This window comes from Scomber japonicus, chromosome 9 (assembly GCF_027409825.1).
Source record: "Scomber japonicus isolate fScoJap1 chromosome 9, fScoJap1.pri, whole genome shotgun sequence".
NCBI lineage: Eukaryota > Metazoa > Chordata > Actinopteri > Scombriformes > Scombridae > Scomber > Scomber japonicus.
The window spans coordinates 38,165,990-38,186,714 of record NC_070586.1 but is presented as its reverse complement, the minus strand read 5'-3'; the positions used below and the strand labels follow the sequence as shown (position 1 = coordinate 38,186,714).

General features: G+C 38.0%; 1 protein-coding gene across 1 annotated transcript in view; it reads left to right on the top strand.

Moving 5' to 3' along the window:
• Positions 1 to 19,530, top strand: part of arid3c (AT rich interactive domain 3C (BRIGHT-like)) — a 90,259-nt gene extending 70,729 nt beyond the window's left edge. The window contains exons 4-8 of the mRNA XM_053326014.1: positions 11,223 to 11,406; positions 13,848 to 14,092; positions 15,756 to 16,058; positions 17,806 to 17,895; positions 19,355 to 19,530. Of these exons, the coding sequence (XP_053181989.1) occupies positions 11,223 to 11,406; positions 13,848 to 14,092; positions 15,756 to 16,058; positions 17,806 to 17,895; positions 19,355 to 19,530 (998 nt within the window). The remainder of the gene's footprint in view (positions 1 to 11,222; positions 11,407 to 13,847; positions 14,093 to 15,755; positions 16,059 to 17,805; positions 17,896 to 19,354) is intronic.
• Positions 19,531 to 20,725: the final 1,195 nt, after the last annotated feature.

The window sequence follows — 20,725 nt, the reverse complement described above, 5'->3', positions numbered from 1 at the left end:
TTAAAGTTCTGCTACTGGTCTACAAATCACTGAATGGTTTAGGTCCAGAATACATGAATGACATGTTAGTAGAATATAAACCCAGTAGAGCTCTGAGATCTACTGACTCAGGTCAGATAGTTGAGCCCAGAGTTCAAACTAAACATGGTGAAGCAGCTTTTAGCTGTTATGCTGCACACAACTGGAACAAACTACCAGCAGAACTGAAATCAGCCCCAACAGTGAACACTTTTAAATCCAGGTTAAAAACATTTCTCTTCTCCTGTGCTTATGATTGAGCTCTTTTAAATCACTTTACATTTTAATCTTTCATTTGCACTCTATGTCCTTTTAATGATTTTAAAGCTAATTTATTATTTTATGCTGCAATCATTTTATTTATGTCTTTCTATTTTTCTGTACTTTGTTTTTATTATGGGGGGGTGGGGGTGGGGGGTTAATTGTATGTTTTAAGTTTCTCAAATTACGTTTTTCTGTTTTATGTAAAGCACATTGAATTGCCATTGTGTATGAAATGCGCTATATAAATAAAACTGCCTTGCCTTGCCTTGCAGATATGCACTCTAGTTTTCTAGAATTTGTCCTGACCTCAAATGCACAGTTTTGAGGTTTGCTAAGTCAAATTAAGTGAGACCAACTTTAGCCAAGAAACTTGAAAAAGATAGTTGGAATACATAGGTTGATTCGTTTACAACACAACCCAACCTTTTTTGTTTAGTTAGCTGAAAAAATATGGTTAGGCCAACAACTTTAAGTTTTCATTTTTAGAGTGTGTAAATAATAACGGTCAGCTATAAATAAAATAGCTTCAATCTTCTGGATTAATTAAATGAAAATAAATAAAGCACTTGGAAATGAAACAAGAAATCTTAGATTGGCACCGCAAATGCTGCTGTGACTCACTGACTGACTGTTCCACACTATGGCTGCCAGACTGTTGAAGGAGTGTGTGGAAGCGCTGTAGCGACTAAGCCTTGAGGATGATTTCAGCAGCTGACCCGGTGGTGAGCTTGAGGTTGCTGCACATGAGAATCAGTGATGTGGGTTCACTCAGCTTCAGCTTCAGCTGCATTGGAGTCGGTCAAACAGCACAAGCTCACAGAGCAGGAGCTCTTCATGCGCCTGGAGGCATGAAGGAGAGCACACAGTTAAAGTACCACAAGGAACAATCATTCAGAGAGAGTCTTAGAATAACAAGAGACATCCAAAGAGTGAAAGAGATGACAGAGATTCAACACAAGATTCAAGATCATTCAAGATGCTATATTTGTCAGTCATCATGTCAGACATGTGAGCCAGATATAATACTCAGGTCTCAGAATTCGAAAATAAATTAAATCTAATTTTTAAAAAAAAAGCTAAAACAAGCTAAACATCATATACGGGATCAAACATATAGTTAAAGTGCATTAGTTTTAAAAGAAACTAGAGCAGGGGGTTCATAGATCATTACAATAGTTATAATTAAACATTCAAATGTTCTCTTTCAAAGACTTCCCAGGATATGAGTGGAATGGTTTTTTGTACTCAAACAGAGCTTAACCATGTCATGTGATAAGCTACTTCACTACAACTAACAACACATATTACTAGCAGCACTACAGACAATAAAGATAAATATTTAATATCCAGGAATTGACATTATGACTATCACTGTAAACACTGTAACACTGACTATACATAATCCAGTCACATACTGGCTATATACTGGGCTTTGACCTAGTGTTAACAATAGCAGACATCGCATGGGGCGACACCCTGGCCTTCATGTGATCCATCCTCTGCTTTTATTGGCCACTTACAGCCTGACCGTGTATTTTCTCAAAGTGTGGATTGTGCCGGCAGCAGCTGCTTTTATTGGGGAAATAGATCTGTGTTTAGAGCCTTTACATAATATCAGGAAGTTAACCACCCAGCAGAGAATAAAAGGCACTGCCAGTTACAATGACAGTCTATTTTAGGCTCAGGTCTAGCGTGCCATGTTTTTGTTATTTTGAATTCCTTCTTCTGTACACAATGTTTTACACTCTGTCTCATGTCCTCACCTGTCTGTCCTTGACTTACTAAACAATGGCTTTCATATATATCAGGAAATGCAGTTTATTTTCTATTACATTACTTCATCTGATGTATGAACATCAAATTGTCTTAAATTTGGTATCATATTGAAATATTTCTTTGTTTGCCTACAGTAAATTCTGCCCTCTGACTTCCTGTCTAGTCTAAGAAAATAATGTTCCTGAGTACACAACAGAAGAAATCACATTTAATATGATTATTATTATAAATTATACATTTTATTTGTATTGCACTTTACATTTCAGCAATCTCAAAGTGCTACAGAGCAGAAAATTAAAAAAAAAAGTTAAAAGGAGAACCATGTTTTTAAAAGACATTTAGTAAAATGCTTTTGTAAAAAGATAGGTTTTTAAAAACATCTGCAGAGCTGAACAAATGAGAATTGAACTTAGCTGAATTCCAGAGATACTGTATACTGTATCTCCATTATAAATTGAACATGTGTTGGATTACATTGAAGTGTGAGGATGACATTATTTGTCATGTCATAGATCACACAGATTTTATACACTACAACACTATTTTTACTGATTGAACATTTCTGGTAGCACACAGTCTTTTATATGCAAAGAAAAAAGACTGAATCAGACTGAATCTGCTTAATGAAAAAAGACATTTCATTCACAGGTATGTTTCACAATATTACAAATGAGAATGAAATACAATTTGAAGTGATGTTAAAAAACAACAAAAAAGACATTTCTGACACACACAGTAGACAGATGTTTTAAATATGACACATGACTGTATAAATGATAGTTGTAGAAATATCCTAAAAAGTTGTGAGAAGTTACAGGAAAGCACTGGTTGATGGAGTAATGATGGAGTCGGCTAGTCACTTGGGTTTAGAGACAGTATGGATTGTTGTTGGAGCGTTCAATTAGAGATTGATTTTGGACTTAGTGTAGGGAGACATTGTCAGTGCGAAGCAAATCAGCGGCAGCCTATCTCCACTGTTCACCTCTGACAAGTGTGATCAGAGTGGACTGCTCCAAATATCCAGATCAATGTGTCTTCAAAACATCACTGTCATTCTGCGCTGACAAACAAATGTCAGTTAGATCAGCTTTGCTAAGCAGAGAGCCGACTGAGAAAGTGTCCAAAAATAAAACAGGGCTCCTTTAACCCTCCTGGAAGGAGGAAGGAGAGGAAGGAAGGAAAGGAAGGAGTAAGGAAGGAGGGAGGAAGGAAGTAAGGAGAGTAGGGAGGGAGGAAGGAAGGATGGAAGGAGAAAAGGAAGGAAGGAAGGAAGGAAGGAAAGGGGTAGGGAGTGAGGGAGGAAAGAAGGAAGGGAGGAAGGAAGAAAGGAAGGAAGGAAAGGGGTAGGGAGTGAGGGAGGAAAGAAGGAAGGGAGGAAGGAAGAAAGGAAGGAAGGAGGAAGGAAGGAAAGAAGCAAGGAAGGATAGAAGGAAGTGAGGAAAGAAGTATGGAAGGAGGGGAAGAACAAAGGAAAAATTAAAGGAAGAGGGAGGAAGGAAGGAAAGAAGGAACAGTCAAAAGAGATGGGGTCTTCCACTGCCAAAAGTTGTAGAATGAATGTATTAAACTTTCATTTCTGGAAGGTTTATTAGACTTCAGATAGTATGACAGTTGTAATGTCTCTGCTGGTGTGAGGGCAGGATTAGATGTAACAAGTATATATGACAATAACTGGGATTTACAGGAGCCGTTTATTTTATTTGTAAAATCTGTTAAAGTTAGAATTTTCATCATAGGGCCAAATATTGTTACTGCAGGGCTGAATTTGGACCACGGGCCACTATTTGCCAACCTCTGCCATAAGGCATCATTAGCAAATGAAAACAGGAGCAGATCAGAAAACAGTATTACTTTGCTACAGTAAATATGATAAAGTATACTTAACCAAGAAGAAGAATAAAGGCTTGTCTATAATATAAATTTGTTTCGTAATGGCAGTTACTGATTTGTGCTTATTTGCCATTGAGATGGGGGTTACTGTGGTGACGTCTGTGCATGGAGACATCACATGTGTACCATGATGTCATTGGTCTAAACTTGTCTGACCTTCCAGCCTTGAGTTACATTCATCTTGTGTAAACTCAGCTGAGACACTGGTGAAAGCTCATTGATCATTGATCAGTACAATAACCTGATCAGTGTTTGGATGATACTTACAATCATTAAAATGACTGCAGACTGATGTAAACCCTGTTGAATAGCACAGTCACAGGATTATAAATCATCATGTATGAAACAAAGTGTTGAGCCTGCGGTGTGTGGCGTCTGGTTGCAGCCTCAGGTCACGTGCTTTGTGTGTGTATTGTGTGTGTATTGAATGATCAGAAACCCTGCTAGATTGAACAGATGAAAAGAAGATCAGGTCCTGTCAGTGTTATTTGGGGTGGGGGTGTGTGCAGCTATATGTATCCTTATGTGGGAACCTGCCCAGTATCAGGATAAAGTTACTTGGAAAGAGGTTCCTCAGAGGAAACAACACACACACGCACACACACACACTCACACACACACACACACACGCACACACACACACACACACACACACACACACACACACACACACACACACACACACACACACACACACACACACACACACACACACACACAAACACACACACACATATACCTCTTTCATAATGGATAATAAAGCATTTATGCCTTTTTATAGATCAGTCCTCTTTGTGTGGAGAACCCATACTAACTTATTATGCTCATATTACATTGCAAAGTCACAGTGTCTTGATACACATTACAAGTATATATATATAAATAATAGTAAACATATATATATATATATATATATATATATATATATATATAATGTGAAATATAAAAAAATACTGACACAGGTAATAAGTTGGTATAGTAAGAATTCTAGAAGCTACATTTTGGAAGTCATAAAGATAATATAAGTAACTAACTATAGTTCAGTACAATAATACAACACAATGGTTTGTATGTCTGGTTGAAATATATTAATATACAACATATCTGAATATATAATTCAGGTGTTTAAATGCAGTGAAGAGTCAAAGGTGACAACTAACCATAACCCTGTTTTTTTAACTTTGGCTTTTGATGAAATAAGACTCAGGCAGCTGAGATAATCTGTAAGGGAACAATATCAACGTGCAAACTCAACTGCTACAATCACAACAATAAATAATACTGATATATTTATATTATCCTGAAGGAACCTTTTCTGCTTAGAATGTCTCTATTGAGTAGAGAGGGTCTCCTTTAGAGATTAATATAGGAATATTATTATTATTATTATTATTATTATTATTATTATTATCTTTTTTAATCATTGTTATTATGCACAGTTATACTCTAATCAGGTAGAATGGAGCTAAAATGTGAGAATAGACCATTTAAAAAACAGTGGTGTTAATCCAGCATTGAGCTCAGTGACAGGTCCTCTGTCTGACCTTTGACCTTACACACATTCATCTCATTGGACACAAGCATTGAACGAATCAGCTTCCTGTCAGAACACAGTTAAAGTTATGATTGATTGATTTTTGTTGTTAATTCATGTGTAAATAGCTGCACAGGCCTGCAGGTGCAATAAAAAACAGGTTCATAAGAGATAAATATCAGCTATCACTCTGCTTTCACTGTTGCATGCATCAAACACTGTAAATAGTAATAACTTCACTGGCTTCATCCTCCATAGAGCTGGGATGAAGTCATTTTAAAAGAGCAGAGTTTCTGTGTGTGTTGTAAGTTGCTAAGTGGGGCATCAGATATTTTTTAGATGTTTTTTAAACTAAAATGTATTATATAAGTAAGGAATAGCTCAGTGTGTAGGTAGTGTGTGTAGAGAGAGGGAGAGCATGTGTGTGAGGGTGAGTATGAAGTTAATAACATTGTAGCTGTGAATGTAGCAGTGTAGCATGTTTACAGTAAATCTTAAATCATTTGACATCAGGTTCATTATTTCTTTGTCTACATCAGATTCTGCCGTCTGATTCCCTGTGCAGTGTAAGAAAATAATGTTCCTATTTAATTAGACTCACATTTAATAGATACATGTGTTTTAGTTGTAAGTTCTGCAGCAGGAAAGACATGAAGCAGTGAATATTGAGAGTCGAGTTGAGTTGAGATAGAAATTTGTTAAGCCAGAATTCTGTTCAGAAACTGTTGATGCAAATGGGAAACAAGACTGAAACATTTGGATAAATTAGGATAGATTTGTGTGTTGGTTAGTTAGATTGTACATTTTGAGCTGGAAACAGGAATACATTATGATACATATTGTTGTAGTTGCAACAAAGCACAATTATTATTAAAGAGAAACAAAAAGTCTAAGCAGTGTGTAAGTGTATTAAAGTGTTCTATTCATTAAATCCTGAGGAGCTGATAGAACAGCTGACTGACAGCAGACATTTACTGATACAAAAGAGTGTTCATGTCGGCTCCACAGGAAGAAATCGACCGTGTTTGTATTTATTGATTATTGATTGAATATCCTCTTCTAGATGAGATTTTTCACTATGTTGTGCCTTGTTTTCCACTACAAAGAGTCTACACTGACATATAGTCTGTTCTCAGAGGAAGCTTAAAGCGTTGCATCAGGCAGTAGATGGTCAGAGCAGCTTTGTGGAATGCTCATTGAGAGATTCCATCAAAAGCAGAGCAGACAAAGGCTGTCATAGGTTCCTTTGTGTGCTGATAAATACCCATGGTGATTTACTGTTGCCCCGGGGCTCTCCTTATTAATTGATTATTATCTGAGGACTACCATCAGCACCTTTTCTCAAATGGGTCAACTTTTGTCTCACACCTAATTGCTTAAGAATACTATGTGGCAGAAGAAAAGGCTACTTGAGAGTTACCTTAAAAAATGACTGAGTCTTCGATCGCTGTGACACTAAATATTCCCCCCTTCATTTCCCTCTGCCTTTCATTGGCTTCCTTTATTTTTATGTTTTCTTCACACAGTTAGCACAGGACAGATAATGCTGCTAACTGTTATTCCTGTCAGTATTTATTTCAGTGAATTATGTCTATGTAGAGCAAACTGTGCTGAGCAGACACTAATGAAGCACTGGGTCACAGGTAGGGCTTGGTCACTACTTTTTGGGTACTCACTGAAATGTTTGTGGATGACTGAGAATCAAAAACTATAAAGTATTGGAAGGTGACATTAAAAGTCAGGCCAGATGTATGATCTTCTCTTATTCTCCAGTCAACGACTTTTTGATTCCAATCACAAGATGGACTGATTTGATGGACACTTTATTTTATTGAGGCAAACTTCTTGTACTGCTGCCACTCAAGAACTTTGGCTTCATTTGTTCATTAAACACATATTTTGAGCATTGTAAAAAGGTGCAGCAGTGAAACTCAGATATCTAATCAGAACAAATAGAAAATAGTTCAGGTGCTTCCCAGCTTTGAATTGTTGTTTATGGTTGATCTATTCATCAGCACAGTGCTCCATCCAGTGTGTGTGTATGTGTGTGTGTGTGTGTGTGTGATTGAGTCAATCGCCGTGATGACTATTTTCACAATAAGTTAACAATAGTTTAGTTGGTGTTTGAGGATTCCTTACTGTTTAATCCCAGGAACATTCAACACTTGTATATAATATAAGGAATGTATGTATATTATAGATTAATATAATTGCAAATTATCTTTTTATTTTTTTTAATCAATTTTTTAAAAACACTGTAAAACAATGCTTTTATTTTTCTCTCTTATAGGCTTGTTAAGGAAGGTTAAGTCTAGCAGTGTTTGACTTTTTTATTACATTAAACAAATCCCATAAAGCCCACTGGTTCTTACTGAAGATGTAAATCTGGAAGAAAACACCTCACAAATATATAGTTTCATTAACACTTTTTTTTTTTAAAAAGCTTCAGCAATTTCAAATGGTTATTGTTGCTTTTAACAAACGTTACTCCAACATTGAGGAAATAGTGCATTGGATGGGGACTACTTTCAACAGCGGATGAATCTGCATTTGAATGTGTGTGTGTGTGTGTGTGTGTGTGTGTGTGTGTGTGTAAGGTAATTCATTGATGTGTCTTTAACAGTTTTTGGATGAGAAGAGGAATAAGATATATCAGGCTAGTTTTTAAGGTTTGGGGCCACTTAGGTCCCTGAAAAAGAGTGTTCATATCCTGCTGATGTTTGACAAGCGGTGAATTACATCCTCCTCCTCCTCATCTTCATTTAGGGAGATGAACAGAAGTAGATAAACAGCTGTTTCCCCTGTGACGCTGCATTAATCGTTCATTTCATGGGTTAAAAGAGCAAAGTCAATGAGGAGGAGAAATTCTCATCCCATTATCGGCTCCAAGGTGCAAAGTGAACGCATCAGCGATGAAGCCAAGCATAAAGAGGATTACTGCACTACTAGAGACCCTGATGCTCCACATTTTTCCAATTACAAACTCCTCTTCTCTTAGCAGCTCAGGTATTAACAGAAGACAACTATTAGACTCAGAGGAAAGTGGATTTCTTCCATCTTGTCCACCATAGCTCATTGTCATAATGATACATGGCCTGATGAGATAGTTTGTGCTGACAAAAGGCGTCCATCCTCACTCTTTTATTCCTTATATCTCTTTCAGAGAATCAGAAGGACAAATACATCACCCTCAGTATTGAAAGCACATAAATCTTGTTTTAACAGGCTTGTCTAGCCTCAGATTCTGTCAGACAAAGGCTGAGGCTTTTATTTATTGCCTCCATCCTTGTTTGGTTGGCCATTGTGTGTTCTACATAATAACAGTATTATAGATCGGCATGGATACACATTATAATCAGTGGTAATAAAGATAAAGCTGGAGGGGGAGGGAGGAGGCTGCTGCTGCTGGGTTTGCGGTATTTCCCAAGGCTATGAACATACAGTACAAATGTGAAAACTACATATGGAAAGAGACAGCCATAAATTTAATCACATGACAAAGAAAGTGTCTCATGTCTACAGTTTGAGAAAAACATGAAACATTTGTATTAGTTTCATGTTTTTCTCAAAAGCACAACAAGAGTGAATTGTAAAGTGACACATATCACAAGAATGTACAACCTGTACAACATACAAGACAACCAAAACAGGATGTGCCAACACCCTACAAAGAAAAGGTATAAAAAGGTTAACAATATGCCAAGGAGGACGTTCTGATCTGTAGCCTTTCCTTACTAAAACTGTGTGTGAACTTCAATGTTCTGTGATGACATGTGTAGTCTCACACAATGTGCAAAAGAAGGAGTTAAAAGAAATAATACACAGAAAGAATGTTTACATCAAATGTGCATCAGCGAGCAGCTGAGATAGTGTATGGGTTCCTAAGACTTCACAGTCCAGATGATTGAAGAAGCTTTCCCAGGTGTTTGTGTGAAGATTCCACTACATGTGTGGTGAAAGTCCATCATAATCTGGTGTGTCCTGGTTCTCTGCCACTTTATTTACACATTCATAAGAGTAGTGAGTGCTGTGCTCAGATGGCACCACTAGGGCTGGGTACCGGAACTCAATACCTTTAAAGTCTGTGTAAAGTAAGAATAAATATGTGTTCTGAGAAAAGTGTGTTGTTAACCACCCTACCAAGTGTCACCTGTCAATCAAAGTCACCACCTCTACCAGAAACATGGACGCTACGTCTGAGAGCTTTCTGCTGCTAACTCAGCTGCTAGCTCGGTGGCTAACTCGGCTGCTAGCTCGGCGGCTAATTCAGCTAACTGTAGACTGTAGTAGTAGTAGTAGTGTGTGCTGAATGTATTTATACCTCTACAGCATCAGGGGCGGGTTTATACTAATCAGACCCACCCCACTAAATCCTGAACACAGAAATTTTGAAACACAGTTTGTGAAGCCTAGCTCCACAATTCAAATCTAAATGCTTTTTACACCTTTTTTAGAAATACATTAATGACCTATTTAATGTCTGAATTCACTTCACACAGTCTTTAAACATCAGCGAGGGGTTCAGAAGACCAACTGTGGTGCTATGTGTGTTTTAGGGTTTCACATTGACTTTCTTTAATGTATTAAAATGCCCTGGGTGAGTCCACTGTCAACATCTACTTGGTGACAGATATATTGCAATGATTGTCATGTGATAGATAGAATTTTTTCATTGGATTGCTCTGTCATTTCATTAGACTAGCTCACTAACTCTATGCCTGTGAAAGGTCATTTATTATCAGCTGAAGTCATTTTTTTGTCTGAATCAAGCCACTCCTGCACTTTCTCCTCTAAAGAGCGATGCTCAGTAGCTGTAGCTGTAGACTTACTGCTGGCATTGTCTTTAGAGGAGTGGGGACCATCAATCCTTTGTTTTAATAGTGTCTCATTTGTTCACATGCCAGCACCGCAAAATGAAGCCGTAATTACTGACCTTAATTGATGTGGTTTTACCACCTCAGACGATACTTCAGAGCTGTCCTCCCCCCTCACTGTATAGGTCGCACTGCTGTTGTTTGCACTATATTTCTGCAGCTATTGATCGCTATTATGGTAAATCCGATGGGCACAATGGAACTCTATCAGCAAAATGCAGGTTAATTATCTCAGGGTCAACCACTTTGGAATCTGCACAAAGAGACAACCATTCTCTCTTTATTGCCTAACATTAAATTGCAAATACAAATTATTATCTGAGCCCCTTTATTTTGCTAATAAGGGTCCAGGATGGCAGTCATTAAATAGAAGACAACATCCCATCTTCCACTGAATGTATTTGTGAAGTTTGAAACAAGTCAAGTCTAATTTATGTAATGTAATGGTAATTACTTTTCTTTTATTTCATGCCTAGTATGTTCATTCTAATAGGAGCAGCTTCTCACTCTGTTGTCTTACATTATTAATTAAGAAAGTGTTTTGTCACTGTATATTTTCACATATTCAAAGTCCAGTCCAAGTGATATTTATTATATTATATTTATGATATATTTATTATAGATGTGTATTTAATCACGTCATAGAAATAAAACATTTCTAATTAATAGAGAAGTTTACAGATTAGATGCACAGATAAGACACTAGAAAGTTTTTTTTGAAAGTTATATTCCCTGCTGTTAAGAGAGCTGTCAGATTTTTGACTGGGTCGAGATAAATTGGCCTTATAAGAAGGTGCAGAAGCTTATTGATGGTAGGAACCAAAGTTAATGGAATTGATTGTGGATATTGTGTTTGCTTTCTGCAGGGACTCCAGTGAATCGGATTCCTATCATGGCCAAGCAGGTGTTGGATCTCTACATGCTCTACAAGCTCGTCACCGAAAAAGGCGGCTTAGTGGAAGTCATCAATAAGAAAATATGGCGTGAGATCACCAAAGGCCTTAACCTCCCTACCTCCATTACCAGTGCTGCTTTCACTCTCCGAACACAGTGAGTACAGGCACAGATGACTGATAACCTGCTCTCACTCAGGCTAGCCACAAGTGTTCCATGTGTGTCCAAGATGAATGACATAATACTTGATGTTTATATTGTAAGCAGCCAGGTCTCTGTGATTAAACATGACCCTTTCTTTTCTTTAAATGCCCATCAAAAGCTTAATGTTTGACTTCAACTGTCCAGACAGGTGAAAAGCACAGTCATCTTTATTTAGAAGTATAAGTGTGGTCTTTACCTGCCAGTCCCTGCTGTGATTCATGGTAATTATAGTATTCTAGGTGGATCTGTATTTAAGCTGTAGTCCCACTGTTGTTCCACCAGTGTGTTTGCACACGATACAGCAATCTACTGTCCAAACAAAGAAGAGTAAAACATTATTATTAATTATCATCATTCAATGAGACCCTTCTGTCAATACGTGATATTTTCTGACCTCCTTAAAGTCAAGCTTTGTGGTAATAAGAAAAGCTGAATAACAATTCATTTTTGTCAGTATTCAGCAGGGTTGTATGTGCAATAAAACATGTCTAAACCCTTAGGTTTCAAATTCTTGATAAAGCATGGTAATTATTAAAGGAATATAACGTAAAATTAAAAGTTTTTTTCTGAAAAGGCAGTACTTTTTACTTTATATGAATCTGCTCATTATATTGTTATTAAGATTATTTGTATTTAATAACACACATCACAAGTTTTTTCAGAGACCTGTGTGTGGTATAGTCAAATTTAAAGGGTTAAAATGTGAAAGTAAACATATGAATAAAATGCACACATTCCTTTCTTGTGGACCCAGCATCAAATTTCTGCTTTAAATCCATTTAGAGAGAATATATTAGAGGATTATGGCAAAAATGTCCAGGTGGTGTAACCATAAAAACTTTGTACCAAATAATTCTTGCTTAAAAACAGTAAATAGTCAATAAAACACCATATCAACTAGTTTGGCATGATCTTACATTATAACTTTTATATTAAATAAAGCTAATGGAATACAATTGTTCTAAATATTACATTTAATCTGGAGAATCATGGAGATCAGGAAACATTTACAGTCATTATTAGTATAAGTCCACTTAAATACACTGTAGGTGATAAATTATTTAATATGTATCATTCTTTTGTGGTTACACCATTTGACATTTTCAGGAGCATTCAGTCTTTTGGTAAAAAAAAATGGTGCAAATGTCATTTCAAATTATATAAAACCAACAAAAATACTAAATGTACATTTTAACAAACCTGATGCTGCTTTTTAAATCATTTTTAACATATTTTGTAATTACCTATCTTGCCAACCCTTACTTATTATAAAGAATTCACTCATGTGCATCTTCAGTGTAATAGTCAAAGTTTCCCTCAAAACCACAAACCACAACTTTTTTAGGTATTGCTTCAGCATCAATGATATGAGTATTAGTCAGTGTGTCAGTGAGTCACAGTGTAGACTCACAGGAGTTGGTGGGAACTCAAAGCACACATTCCTCTGACTGTGTCACAGGCTGCACCAGGAGGAATATATTATCAGTAAGTGTGCCTGGTCAATCAGTTCTGCTCCTCTCTCTCCTTTTCAAAATAAAAGTGCTGCCTGCCATTGTCTATGAATTCTTCTGTAATGAAAAAGATTATCCAGACCATCCTCCATGCTCTTATCCAGGGGTCAATACATGAACATATGATACCCATAGCAGTTGTGTCTGTTTTAGGGTGAACGTCCTGCCATCATAATCTCTGTGTAAAACATGGAACAGATTATTTGAACATTTACACTTGTGTGGCAACATTTACATTATTATTAATAATTATGGTATGCCTGCAGTTTTCTGTCATCAGCCTCACATGGAGCTGCACATTATGTCCACTTGATTTTTGTCAATCCTGTTATTTTTTTGGATGTTGTAAATACTTTATATCCAACACACGTACAGCTCTGAACTCAGATTCTGTTTGAATCTCTTTTTAAGAATCTATTTAAAAGTCTCACTGTTAAACCAAGACCAACACATCATCTGCATCTGTGGACATTTGAACAGCACCAGACTTTAGAAGACTGCAGAAGAGACTGTAGTTAGCATCATTGACTCGTTATATGCTGTGTTGTTCAGAACAACACAGCATATATTCATGGGTTTATTAATGAGTTAAATGTGGCTGTTTTAATGTGTTTATAATAACAGAAGTGACTTTGTTTAAAGGCGACATGACGTGCAGTTGTCGTTCTGGTTTTTGGTGATAATGTGGACAAAGGAACTATCTGATATACAGTGTTTATTATCATTTGTAAACTCTGCTTAATATGAAAGTAATTGTATTTGCAGGTACATATATGAAATCCGGCAGAAACTCATTGATTGATTATTGGATGATTGATTGACAACATGGCACAAAGTGAGAAAAAGCCAAGTAAATGATTGGATGTGTCTTCCTCCCGGCAGGTATATGAAGTACCTCTACCCATATGAATGTGAAAAGCGGGGACTGAGCTCCCCTGGTGAGCTTCAGGCAGCTATTGACAGCAACCGGCGGGAAGGCCGTCGGCAGAGCTACGGCTCAGCCATCTTCAGCTACTCTCCTGTGGGGACCCCCACCCTCCTGTCTTCACCAAAGATACAAATGTCCCACCTTCCTATGCCCCATCATAACAGTGGCCATATCTCCCAGGTGTCTGTCATCAAGAAAGGTAAGATAAGACCATACAACATACAATATATGACACAAGATCCAACTTTATTTTATTGAACAGATAGAAGCAGGTTGATATTTCCCTTTTTAACATTTATTTGATCATTTACATTAAATGACAGGATAAGACCAGCTATGATACAATCAGAGAGTGATATCTATATCAAAACTTGAGCAAATACAAGCAAACCTATGGCTAAATACCACTAAATGGAAGTAAGAAAATATGTAGTTTTCATATGTAGTTTGAATCACTGTTTTACCTTTTTAGGCAAACAGAAATCTGGAGTTTGTGTCACAATGCAATCATCAGGCCAGATTTAAAAAAACAAACAAATAATGTTTCTGTCCCTCTAAGGATGATTCATTTCCTCTTTCATGAATACTTTGTCGAAGAAAAGATTGCACATGATCTATTACATAGATTACAACATCTTTTTGAGAAATTGTTGCACGATTACCTGCCCACTTAAGCAGAAGTCAGTGTGTTTGCATGTCAGAAATTGATTTCACAATAGCAGCCTTATTTCCATCCATTCATCTTCATGTAACTTGTGGGCAGTATGGTCATTCTCCCCAAAGAGGAAACATCTTGCAGGACTTCCTTATATCAGCGCCAGCAATTTGCGAGACACACTAATGCACCACAAAGAGCACGGGAGCTGTTTGATTATGGCTCCTCAAGGAAAAACAGCATCAGACTGATCTGTGCAGCATGCTATGGAGATAGAGCTTGTTTCACATCAGCCAAAGCTACTGTAGCCACTACTGTACTCGTATTAGTCATTTTTATAAGGATAAAGAATTAAAGAACATTCATTTATTTGTATTAATAGCTTCAGTAAAGGCTGGCAGAGATACTCTATCTATTTCTACAGTATTGCACGGACAGTATTGACAGAATCGTTCGGTAACTGAAGCTGCTGCGTTCATCTAAGTTTTAATCTCTAAGCATATTTAAAAAGATGTTACGCCACATATGTTTTGTTTTTAGCGTTTTCTTTTCCATCTTTTATGTACTTCATGCCTCTTGTTATGTTTTTGTGTATGTCCTCTACCATCAGCAGACTTTCCCCCCTTTCTTTTTGTTTCCATTTTAGCTGGTCATCTGTAAATTCATCCCTTCTTATGTGCTTGTAAGATACTGAATCATTTAGTGCATTACTTTCTATTGGAGGTAATACTTTTTGCAGAATATCATATGACTGAGAAATACAAAGAATGTTTGAGTGGACAACAGGGCAGATGTTAGATTCATCTTCTATGATTGGGTGTTTACTTGTTATTAATCATGTGATCACTTGAGAGCTGCTGTTAAAGGACAGTCCCTTGTCATATTTTGCCTTAGTTTTTTATCTTCAGAAGCTTAAATACAACCCAGATAGCAGTCTCATAAGATAAATAGAACTTTAATAAAATGCTTTGAAAAGACTCTCTGCTAAAGATAATACAAATATTCACACTAAATGGTAAAATGATTGAGGATGTGAAAGATACTAGTGCTGCTGTAAAACATGAGAGCAGTATGAGGTAATGGAAAAGACAAACATTATTTATGGAAGTGACAGGAGCTGTCACATACAATGTATTTTAGACATGTATAAGCATGCAGACTGGTTCAGAGACAGATGTCACCCTCTTAATAGTCTTTTTCTCTCCAGAGGAGCCAATGATGGCTAGCTGCCTGCCCACTCGGATGGCCCTGCCCATGTCGCCCAGCGGCCATCATGCTGCAGCTGTGGCTGCTCAGGCAGTGGCTGCTCAGGCTGCTGCTCAGGCTGCAGCGGCCGTTCAGGCAGCAGCTCTGGAACAGCTCAGAGAGAAGCTGGAAAGCGGTGAACCTCCAGAGAAGAAGATGATGATGGTGGCAGAGGAACAGCAGAGGCTCATGCAGCACGCACTGCAGCAGAACCTGCTGGCTATGGCCACACAGCTGCCTCTCAACATCAAACTTAACAACAGAGGTGAGATTATCTGATTACCCCTTTTCCACCAAGCTGGAGCGAGTGCTGGTTCGGAGCTAGTGCTAGAGCCAGTGCTCAGCCCCCAGCCCGCTGACGTAATCGGTTCTTGCTTTAGACCAGCAAAGAGTTGGTGTTCGCTCTGGCACCGTTCTGAGACTCGGGCTGGAGCTTTGGTGGTGGAAAAGCAAAGAACCAGTGCTTAGTCAGGCTCTGGTTCTGAACCAGCACCAGCTCGGTGGAAAAGGGGTATGAGATGTTTTCTCTGTTTCTCTTCCTTCTATTAAAAACACATCAGTGAGCCACACTGTTACAATGGGTAGCATGTTCCTTCATTAACATGAAAACACACACACACACACACACACACACACACACACACACACACACACACACAAACACACACACACACACTGTAGTTTATTTTGGGCTCCAACTCACTACAGCACCAGTTGAATATTGGGACACTGAAAATAGACTCCAGCAGTTGCACAATATCCTCCTATTTCAGTCATGTTTGTTTTAATGTTGTGAAGGAAGAGTTGAGTGTCACAGACAGAATAAGGAAGTACACTAACACACTGTTTTTTTTCTTCTTTTGGCCCTATTTAGAATAATACCAGCATCATCCTTTAAAAAGCTGATCATTCTAACTCACTAAGTGCTGTTGTACCTTAAAAGATTTCACATGGATGTACTAAAACACAGGGATAAAGCCATTCAAGGTTTGTTAAGGTGTAACAGCATTTAATGTATAATCTCAAATCAGGTACTTCAATGATAATATGTCTACCAATGGGTGACGTGTCAAAATCAGCTAATGGCCCTTCCAGTGAGGCTGTCTGAGGTCCAGCTGTGAAACGCCTCAACCACTAATGTGCACATAGTTCATCATATAACATGTGTAATTTGAGCTCAGCTCCACAGATGTTATGAAGAAATAGTTCTTCACCACAGGCAGAATCCAGCTTGTCATGAGTAAAAATGCTCATCTGGCTGGGCTTTAGTTTGCAGCCAGCACAGCTCATGACAAGCCATAAGTCACATATGACTTAATGATAGAGGCCAAAGGAAGAATAAGAGGCCTATCTGCTCAAGTGTGATATCATTTCTGTCTGCATCACTGCCTCTCTCATATTAGTCATAATAGCAGGCTTTGCACTTGATAACTGATGGAAAAATGAGTGAGAATCTTTCCCAGGTTAATTTCCACGCTGGTCGTCTGGCTCTGGCCCTCACATATAAACACTGTCATTTAAAGATTACATCCAAACACTATTATTTGTCTCCACCCAGATGCATTTGATATCACAGCAGCTACCTAACATCACTGTGTGTGTGTGTGTGTGTGTGTGTGTGTGTGTGTGTGTGTGTGTGTGTGTGTGTGTGTGTGTGTGTGTAGTGCTAGTCCGTTTTCTTAAGACATTTCCATTATTTCTGAAGCAGTCACATTTATTCAAGCAAGTTTTCCAGAGGTGTGTGTGTGTGTGTGTGTGTGTGTGTGTGTGTGTGTGTGTGTGTGTGTGTGTGCTGCGATAGGGTTCATCTATAACTGACATGTACAAATGGCTGTAACATCTTTTGACAGTTCTTTCTCCCCAGAACTCTTTAATAAAGCTCTCCTTATCCTGTCACTCTCTGAATTATCACCAATACTCCATTGGGGCGCTCCTCTTGCTCCTTCTGTTCCTTTTCTAAATGCTCATATTGAGTTTTTCTCTCTCTCGTTCTCTGCCTCCTCTCTTGACAGATGATAGACAAGAAACCGCATTGAACCTGTCTACCAACGGCATTAGCAGCATCAACATGTCAATAGAAATAAATGGAGTTGTCTACACAGGTAAATAGAGGGGCCGTTTGCTGATGTAATTGCAGGCAGGAAATTCAATAAGTTATAGCAGCACCCTGGTGCTTAGTCCTCTACGCAATTTGATGTCTTTGCTATAAAATCCATCGTAATGAAGTGGCAGTCCAATAGAGTTAAAAAAGTTAAATATCTCAAAATTGGGCCTGTAGATCCGAGGTCGATGGGGCTTATTGTCTTATGTGCCAGCCTAGTGTGTGTGTGTGTGTGTGTGTGTGTGTGTGTGTGTGTGTGTGTGTGTAAATGGAGGTAGCTTGTGTCTTGAGGTAATTACTGGCTCTGTACTTTAACATAGACAATCCATGTGAGGGTATAGGCCTGGTGGTCGTCACTTCATATCTGAGCTCTTACTCTGACAGCTTTATTATTTTTTATATATTTATTTATGTAGTTATTTGTTTATTTATTGACATAGCCTGAATCACACTTTTTTATCAGGGATGTACAGTCTGCACCAGGACAGACAGACATTAAATACATGTCATAGTATGTGAGAAGTAAATTATACAGTAATGTCTCATATATTATACTGAGCTTATACTAAGTATTTCCAATTTTGTAAACTGTGGGTCACATTAAGAAAAATCTGGCTAAAACGAAATGTTTAACAGTGAATTTACAGGTGAGGGTTAAACTTTACAATATTAGTTTTGATATTATTACATTTGGTCATTTTATCATCTTTTTAAAATATTCTGACAATATACTTTTTTGTTTATAGAAAAATTCCAAATGAGACAAGCAGTGTCTTTTTACTCACTGAGTCAGATCTATGAGGTGAAGGGTTGTGTGTGTGTGTGTGTGTGTGTGTGTGTGGGGGGGGGGGGGGTATTTTGTTTAATAGTAGTTCTGAGGGCACCAACATAGGAAATGTTCAAATCCTGCACCTAGTGACTTTAAAGAGCAACTTAACCTTAAATCCACTTACTGTAAATACTGAAAAATGTTTCTGGTCCCTTTTTTGCCTTTTTTACAAAGTACAAAGCAATGTGACATTCACTAGTCATGATATGGAAAGTCCAGATCATCAGCAGTGTGATATAAATCCAGATGTTACATACTGGAATAATAGTTCATACATACAACTGAAGTCAATTACAGATAAGTGAAATGGACATGGAAATATCAAATGTGGCAGGTTAAAAATAAATCAATGTTAAGTTGCTCTTTAATTGCAAAAATCAGGAATTATGTTAGTGTATAATGATGATTAGTATTATTATTGTTGTTATTATTATTATTGTAGTATAGTATTATTTTAATATTAACAATTAAACAGATAGTGTTTACTATGCTGCCTGGAATATATGAGAAAGTGATGTTATTTGTTGTTACAGACTAAAACAGATAAAAAACAGCAGCATGGTCCTTTAAGTAGTGATGACAGGACAGCGTAGAGTTTGAGGCTGACTTTGACTTGATGTTTACTCCTCAGGCATCCTGTTTGCTCGGCAGTCGGCCATAGCAGGGATTACGGGCCACCGTGGGAAGCACAGCAACTGTCAGACTCAGGGAAAGACAAGTCCCACACAGTTCCAACCGTCCTGCTCATCTTCCTCCTCATCCTCCTCCTCCTCCTCTCTACACGGACACCGAAACTCCTCCCCGTGAGTTTCCTGTCCCTCCTCACCTCCTTCTCCTCCTCCCCACCCCCACCAAGGGAGGAGTCTGACACACAATCATCAGATACACTCCAGCTGTTTTTTTGAAGGAGGCTTTCTCTTCATCACAATTCTTGTATGTCAGCTAACAACAAGATGAAAAGCAACAAACAAACTCACAGTCAAGAGATCTGCTCCATCTCCATTCTCCTCCTGCTCCTCCTGCTTTTGAATTAGCAGTGTGTTTTCCAGGACATTCAACCTTTGTGTGTTATAATTGTCTTGCAAGTCCTCAGAGACATGTGTTCAGTGTGGAGCAGCTCAAAGGCACGGTTGCTCATCAACCTCGAGGTGTAAACATGGAGGAATGGCGAATGAAGATTCTCACTCGTGCACCAGAAATAATCAAACAATGAGTTCAACTTCCACAAGGAATCACATTTCATCTATTTGTAGGCTTTATGACAGACCTCAGAAACTTGCTGCTTACAACTAATACCAAAGAAGAAAACAGATCTATGCTTCTTCAACATGTTCAACATTTACAGCTTTAGCACCAATGATCAAAGATTATAGCAAGAATACAAAGAGACGAAGCACATCTGAAGAGGAAATGACTGTCTAGACTGCAGAACAGAGACTTGTGACAGTGTCTCTCAACTATATCAGATTATCACTGATAACGTGTCAACATGTAGGCAGCAACATGGCTAGCAGAGTGATGGAACTGTGGATCCATTAGAAGTGAAAGTGAAGTGTTTAAACGTGGATTTGTGTAGTATAGTTTAGTGACAGTGAATTGTCTTCTCTTAAACACAGTCAGCTCAGTCCACACAAGATAAGCAGCTGCTTGTTGTCTTGTTAGCTTGCTAACTAGCTAACTAGCCAGCAGGCCAACTGAACCAAGTTAACACATAGCTCTATCCCTATCAGTGTGTCCCAATCCATATTGTATACCAATACAACCCCCCCCCCCCCACAATGACTTTTTCTCTCTTCTTGGTTTGCTTTTTTGTGGTGCGCTTCACTGCACATGTGCATTAGTGCCTATACTATGTACTTCCACTCACATCATCTCATCCACAAACTTTTTCTGGCCTCTGGGAGTTTTACAAATATTACAATTTCATGATTAGATTTTTCAGAAGTCTCTTATATTTTGTCTGTGTGAGATTGTTTAATGCAGTACAGTGATTGGCCACTGG